Source organism: Rhincodon typus, chromosome 2 (genome assembly GCF_021869965.1).
Source record: "Rhincodon typus isolate 14 chromosome 2, sRhiTyp1.1, whole genome shotgun sequence".
Classification (NCBI taxonomy): domain Eukaryota; kingdom Metazoa; phylum Chordata; class Chondrichthyes; order Orectolobiformes; family Rhincodontidae; genus Rhincodon; species Rhincodon typus.
In genome coordinates this window covers 6,602,956-6,610,872 of record NC_063333.1, presented here as the reverse complement: position 1 = coordinate 6,610,872, position 7,917 = coordinate 6,602,956, and the positions used below count along the sequence as shown (strand labels likewise).

The window sequence follows — 7,917 nt, the reverse complement described above, 5'->3', positions numbered from 1 at the left end:
GGCCTAGACCTTTCTGAAGAAGGGTCTAGGCCCGAAATGTCAGCCTTCCTGCTCCTCTGATGCTGCTTGGCCTGCTGTGTTCATCCAGCTCTACACCTTGTTAACTTAGATTTGGAATTGTCTTCCTCAAAAGGCAGTAGAAGCAGAATCTTTTGATTATTTTTAAGGCAGAAGTGGACAGATTTAGATGAGTAAGGTTTCCTCGGGTAGGCGGGAATGCAGAGTTGAAATTACAATCAGATCAGACATCAGCTTATTAAATGGTGGCCTCAGAACCGAGCAGCCTACTCCTGTTCCTAACTTGTGTTTTCATTTGTAAGATCCCATGTAGCCTGAAACAGGAATATTCCCCAGTCTGGCACTGACGGACTGGAGAAATGGGCAAACACACGAGAGATAAAGAACTAGTTTCAGAGAATGAGGAGAGTTGGTCAAAACTAAACGGCACAATTTTAAAGAGTGTGCAGGACCAAAGAGACCTGGGAGTGTATTACCCAAATCTTTGGCTGTGGCAGCATTGACAGGCTGAGCAGACTGTTTAAAAAAAAGGTCATGAAATCCTGGGCCTTATTTAAGTAAGGGTACAAATGCAAGGAAGTTATGTTAATCTTTATAAAACACTGGTTAGGCCTCTGCCGAAATAACATGTTCAATTCTGGCCAATTTAAGTTGGAATTTGGTTTTTGATTTTGGTTGATGTGATTTATTTATTGTCATGTGTATTTTGTTACAAAATACAGTGAAAAATGTTGCATTGTGTCACCACTCTCTGGTGCCAACTTAAAACACAGAAAAATAAACCAAAACATAGAATATAAAGGCAGGAGAATAAATAAATTTTGAAAAGGTATTCAACTTCTTGTTAAGTGCTATGATAGCACAGTGGTACTTCAAAGTTTCAGGCTAATGCTTTGAATAGAATAGAATATCCTTTATTGTTATTTGTACTCCAGTACAGAGGTACAGGAGTACAATGAAAAGTTTTTACAATGGCTGCCTCTAATGGCACCATCTTAGGTACAAGTGTCTAGGCACAATTCTTGGATACAAAAGGAGTAAAATGAAAAGTAGCATTACTTACAGTGTCTAAAAAATAAGTTAGAAATAAGATAGTTATAACATAGTTAAAGGATTGACATTACATAGGTTCCAATCTGTGCCATGGCAGTGAGTACACAGTGTTAGCAGACTGACTGGGGGTCTTTACCTCTATGCCATCCATTGGGTGAGGTGGGGAGGCAAGAACAGAATGGCAGCTTCTGACCAGTTGTGTCTCCTTCCCCTTCCACCAGATCAGTGGTCGCTGCTGACTCTGGATCCAGACTCGGCCTACTGGCTCCTGAACGTCTCTGAGGATGAGAAGACAGTGATGTTCGGCTACATGGGTGAGAACTCGTGGCACAACTCCAACATGTTTGAGAACATGCACCAGATTCTGTGCTCTCAGAGTTTCACGGCTGGCTGTCACTCCTGGGATGTGAAGACAGGAGGCATCGCCTGGGGGGTGGGGGTGGCCTACGGGACCATAGACCGGGGAGGGCTGGAGTCTTATTTCACCAACAGCACTAAGTCGTGGTGTTTATATTTCTACCGCGGGTTTCTGACAGCTTGCCAAAAGAACCAACAGACTTACCTCCTGAAGTACCCAGCCATTAGCAGGATGCGTGTCCAACTGGATTACGAGGCCGGCACAATATCTTTTTACCAGGTCAGCAATCGTCAGAGGCACTTATACACCTTCAAAACCACCTTCTCTGAACCTGTATTTCCTGCATTCTCATGTTCAGGCAGTTCCTCCATAAAACTGTGTTAAAGTCAGGTTTAAAATATTGGGCCCAGCTGGTAAGTTTAAGCCAATTCTCCACATGGGAAAGGTCAGGGATCAGATGGCGCATTTCACATCCTGACCCATTCTCCTTCTCCAGTTATTTCAATAAAATCAGGGTGGGGTGTGGTGCACTGGAGGCTGTGGACCAACATCACATCCCGATCCCACCAAATGCACACCCCCCCACCACCGTGGATCAGTGACATTAAAATCACCCCCAGAATGTTGTTGATGCGTGTTTTGATCTCTGACTGATACCTGGCCCTAGCACTGATCAAATGTCTGCCCCAAGTGGATACTTGGCAAGTCACGGAATTTTTTTTGGTGCCACAATAACAACGTATATTTATAAAGTGCCTTTAATGTAATGCAATGCCCCATAGCACTTCACAGGGACATTATATGAAACAAATTGACCTGAGGCCACGTTATGAGGTTAGCTGACTGACAGTTTTGCCCAAGACGTAGCTTCTGAGAAACATCTTAAAAGAGAAAAATACAGAGGGTTTAGGGAGAGCATTCCAGAGTATATGGACTTGACAATTAAGGCATGCCTGCCAATGGTGAACTATTTAAAATCAGTGATGCTCAAGAGTTCAGAATTAGAGAAGCACAGATATTTTCAAAGATTCTGAGCTGGAATAGTTGTTTAGATGTAACAAAAGTATGAATGAAGCTTTGACAGATGTATTCTTAGCAACAATCAACATTGGATGACCATTTTGACCTCAGAACCCCAGGTTTCCTTGGTGATAACCAAACCTAACAAGATATGGGAGAAAATGCCCACCTTGTTTTCATTAAGATTGATCAATGAGGATAGAGCAAAAGACAGTTCCTGAGGGTGAGTTCTGAGCTGGACAGTTGGTGAGATGGTTGTAGTCTGGGGCTGGGGTTGTGGGCTCTCTCATGAGTGTGGCCCTCCAGCTTGTTCAGTTTTCCCATTTTTTTTTATTCATTAACGGGATGAGGGTGTCGCTGGCTAGGCAGCATTTATTGCCCATCCCTAATTGCCCAGGGGGCAGTTAAGAGTCAACCACATTGCTGTGGGTCTGGAGTCACATGTAGGCTAGCCTAGGTAAGGAGGGCAGTTTCCTTCCCTAAAGGACATTAGTGAACCAGAGGGGTTGTTTTTTCCTGACAATTGGCAATGGATTCATGGTCACCATTAGACTCTTAATTCCAGAGATTCATTGAATTCAAATTCCACCATCTGCTGTGGTGGGATTCGAACCCATGTCCCCAGAACATTATCTGGGTCTCTGGATTAACAGTCCAGTGATAATACCACTAGATCATATTGGCCATTCCAATGGGAGCAGGACAATCTGCAGGACAGTCAGGTAGCAACACCCTGTCAGAAATATTTACAAACATCCAGCTGAATTTGGAGATCTGGCACCAGAAGGAGACAGATCGAAGGACCCCTTAACAATGGATTAGAAGTCACTGATTCATCTTAATCACCAAATTATATTTTATGTAGTATATGCTGAGGACATAGTGCTCACTCTATGACCCAAACTGCTAACAGTTGTTCTAAGTCCTCAATGTCCTCTATAAATTCCATTAAATATTTGTCAGTGGAACATTCCAACTATTCCCAGATTCCATGATGGCTAAGAACTCTACTGTTTCATCTCAATTTGGTCCAACTAGGGGTCATGAGTGAAAATGTTCACAGTGGGGTCAACGGTTATCTTTCACAGTATTATATGAGGTTGGCAGAAGGTTCCTGAAGAACCACTCTTTATGATCTATCACTGTGTTGCTAACAATGATGGGACAGAAGAACTTTTAATATGTGCGACATAAGGTAAGTTTAATCTGAATTGATTTCTTTGTCATTCCAAAGAATTGCCTGAATGAGGTGGGTTTTTAATGATTTCCATCACTATCCCTTCAACTATTTGTGTGATTGGCAGATTTCTCTGCCCTAGATATTTTGATTGATAGCTTCTCAGAATGTTCTTAAGTGTTCTGCGTCAGACTTTTGACATCTAGATTTTCTCCAGTAAATAAACTCTCAGTAATTAATCATTACAGTTTTCTGTGCCTGTAGTAAGTATAAAACGTAGGTCAGTAAGAGTCTCGTTCAGTGTTTCATTTTTCCTTTGATATTGTTTCAATCTAGTCTTCTCTGAATTGACTCCAAAGCATTTACACCTTTCCTTAAATACAGTGACCAATAATGTACTCAGTACTCCACATATGGTCAGTGCCCTACAGAACTGAAGTATAACCTCCCTGCTTTTATATTCAATTCCCCTTGTACTAAATAACATTCTATTCATTTTCCAAATTAATTCCTGTACTTGCATATTAATCTTTTGTGATTCATGCACTGGGACACCCAGACCCCTCTGCATCTCAGAGCTCTGCAATCTTTCACCATTTAAGTCTTTATGCAAAAATGACAATTTCACATTTTCCAACTTTCTATCCCTTTTGACAGATCTTTTCTCAATCACACAATCTATTTCCCACTGTAGCATCCTGATGTCCTAGCGTTATAGAGGTGTACAGCACAGAAACAGATCCTTTGATCCAACTTGTCCATGCCAACCAGATATCCTAAATTAATCTATACCCATTTGCCAGCATTTGGCCCATCTCTCTCTAAACCCTTCCTATTCATATACCTATCCAGATGCCTTTTAAATGTGGTAATTGTGCCAGCTTCCACCACCTCCTCTGGCAGCTCATTCCAAACACACACCACCCTCTGCGTAAAAAAAATTGCCCTTGGGTCCCTTTTAAATTTTGCCAACCTCACCTTAAACCTCCAGTTTTGGACACCCCTACCCCAGGGGAAAGACCTTTCCATTTGCCCTATCCATGCTCCTCATGATTTATAAACTTCTATAAGGTTACCCCTCAGCCTCCAATGCTCCAAAAAAAAATTGCCCCACCCTATTCAGCCCCTCCCTATAGTTCAAACCCTCCAACCCTGGCAACATCCTTGTAAATCTTTTATGAACCCTTTCAAGTTTCACATCATCTTTCCTATAGCAGGGAGACTGGAAGTGCACACAGTATTTCAATAGCGGCCTGACTAATGTCCTCTACAGCTGTAACATGACCTCCCAACTCCTATACTCAATGCACAGACCAATAAAGGCAAGCATTTCTCTTTGCAATTTACTATCATCTTTGTTTCACTAGAAAATTTAAGAAACATGCCTTCAATTCCTTCATCCAAGTCATTTATGTAAATTGTAAAGAATTAAGACCCCAGCACTTATTCCTGTGACTCATCTCCCTTAACCATAGCATGGGACTTCCTCAAAGAACTTCAAGATTGGTCATACAGACTTTTCCTTATACAGAATCATATTGACTGTCTGATTCCCTTGAACCTTTCTAAGTGTCTGCTGAGTCTTCAAAAATAGCTTAACATCTTCCCTCAGACAGATGTTAAGCTAACTGGCCTGAATTTCTTGCTTTTTGTGGTAATAAAGGAGTTACATTTGCTATTTCCCAAGCAAATGCAATTTTGCCTGAATTAAGGGTATTTTGGACAATTAAAACCGAAGAATCAACTATCTCTCTAGTGACTTATTTGCTAAGTGTGTTACATGTGTGTCTACTAGAAGCTATGTATAAAAATACTCAGGACCTTGTTTTATGTAAGCAAAAGCAATTTGTACAGTACATTGCACCTTTAAGAAAAAACAGTCACAGAGACAGCCAAACAGAATCTACAGCCTGGTCTGAGAATTAAGATGGACATTTAACTGTTCTTGCTGCATCACCATGTCAATGATGGTCCAACCATTTAGCACCACTCTCTTGCTGCATAAAACAATTTCTTTGTTTTCCCTAAGTCTATTTCTTACATTCTAGTTCTAATGAGTGCAAGATGAAAAGCTCAAACTTCTAATCTTTTAGCAATTAATGTATCTCTAGCAACTTCATGTTTTTTGTCCTTCCCACATTTACATCTGGTCCACCCTGTTCCATAGTTTCCAAGTTGCCTCTTCCAATTCCAACATTGCTACATTCAGCTTCTCAATGCAGGCCAGTTACATGAATTGGAAACACCAGTTGTCCCAGTAGTTTCTCCATGTTAACGTCTATCTCAGTGATTGTGTGGTTCTCTTGACCATTTATATGATCCAATCCCAGGGTCTACACTGACCCAACCCAGTTTTAATATTTAATTGTACCATTTTCATAATGGCAACATTTAACCAAATGGTTGGTCATGGCAAATTCTTGCAGTAGTTGGAGTTGTACACAACACAGAGATGGTCAGATCAACTGGAAACCCCACACAGCCAAGATACGGCTACTAGGGCTACCCTGGACAGGCGTCCTTAGCCACTTCATGAATATGCTTCTCTTCATTACACACTCTGGACAAGGATTTAGCTTCACTCAAGTGACCTCCAACAACACAGCAGTCTTCTGCAGCCAGTAGCAAACCCTGGGTGACATCCAAACGCGAGACATTTTTTATTCACTTATGCGATGTGGGCATCGCTAGCTAGTCCAGCATTTATTGCCCATCCCTAAACTGCCCAGAGAGCAGTTTAAAATCAACCACATTGCTGAGAGTCTGGAGTCACATGTAGGCCAGACCAAGTAAGGATGGCAGTTTCCTTCCCAAAAGGACATTAGTGAACCAGATGAGTTTTTACAACAATCAGCAATGAATTCAGTCATCATTAGACTCTTAATTCTCAATTTTTTTTATCGAATTCAAATTTGAACTGAGGTTCCCATAACATTACTTGGGTCTCTAGGTTAACAGTCCAGCAATAATACCATGAGGCCATCGGCTCCTAGTTTAATTTCCCTGAGTATTAGTCTGCCTTGTAAGCCATGCAATCCCCTTATTTAATCTGTACATACAGATATGTTATTCTATATATGAAACCTACACTGAACCCCTCAATTAGATGTGTGTAACTCAAATGTTCAGCACGGAAATAGACCTTTCAGTCCAACTCATCCATGCTGACCAGATATCCTAAATTAATCCAGTCCCATTTACCATCATTTGGCCCATATCCCTCTAATCCCCTCCTATTCATATACCCATCCAGATGCCTTTTAAATGTTGTCATTGTACCAGCCTCCACCACTTCCTTTGCAGCTCATTCCATATACACACCACCCTCTGTGTGGAAAGAGTTGCCTCTTAGGTCCTTTTTATATCCTTCCACACTCACCTTAAACATATGCTGTCTAGTTTTGGGCTCCCCCACCCTGGGTGAAAGACCATGGCTATTCACCCTTCCCATGCCCCTCATGATTTTAAAAACCTCTAAGGTCACCCCTCAGCCTCCAACACTTCAGGGAAAATAGCCCCAACCTATTCAGCCTCTCTCCGTAGCACAAACCCTCCAACCCTGGCAACATCCTCGTAAATCTTTTCTGAACCCTTTCTAGTTTCACAACATCCTTCCTATAGCAGGGAGACCAGAAGTGCACACAATACTCTAAAAGTGGCCAAACCAATGTGTACAGGCACAACATGACCTCCCAACTCCTTTACTCAATGCACTGACCAATAAAGGCAAGCATACCAAATGCCTTCTTCATTATCCTATCTACCTGCAACTCCACTTGCAAGGAACAATGAACTCCAAGGTCTCTTTGTTCAGCAACACTGTCCAGGACCTTACGATTAGCTCATTCCTGGATAGCCGTTATTTTACGGAAACACCACTTGAACCCCTCAATTCGACTGCAGACTGTATCTGACTCTTAGGTATCCATTATTCTATATATAAAGCACCCGAATAGATTAATTACCCATCCTTTTATACTGATAAGTATCAATTCCATGGGGTATTTCAAAATATTAATTACACTTAGTGAGACTTATTTTTGTGGTATAACGTGGAGTTAAAGTTGAATAGATTGGTAGGTCTATCCTCAGTTGGGTGATAGTGTCTTTGCCTCTCACTCTGTGGAAATCTCCTGCATTCACTGAAAAGACAGTAAATCAATAAGACAGGAAAATCAGATCAAACTGTTGAGTGTTTTTACAGAGTGCATCATCAAGTTGTAAACTAGATGCCCAGTTGCAAAAATAACAAAGTAGATGATCAGTAGATCAGAGAAAGACAATCAACCTG

The 7,917-nt window shown here is 41.4% G+C and overlaps 1 protein-coding gene across 1 annotated transcript in view; it reads left to right on the top strand.

Annotated features, from left to right (window-relative positions):
- LOC109914860 (E3 ubiquitin-protein ligase TRIM7-like) overlaps positions 1-1,813 on the top strand; it is a 38,456-nt gene extending 36,643 nt beyond the window's left edge. Inside the window, exon 6 of the mRNA XM_020514474.2 lies at positions 1,293-1,813. Within this exon, the coding sequence (XP_020370063.1) occupies positions 1,293-1,813 (521 nt within the window). The remainder of the gene's footprint in view (positions 1-1,292) is intronic.
- Positions 1,814-7,917: the final 6,104 nt, after the last annotated feature.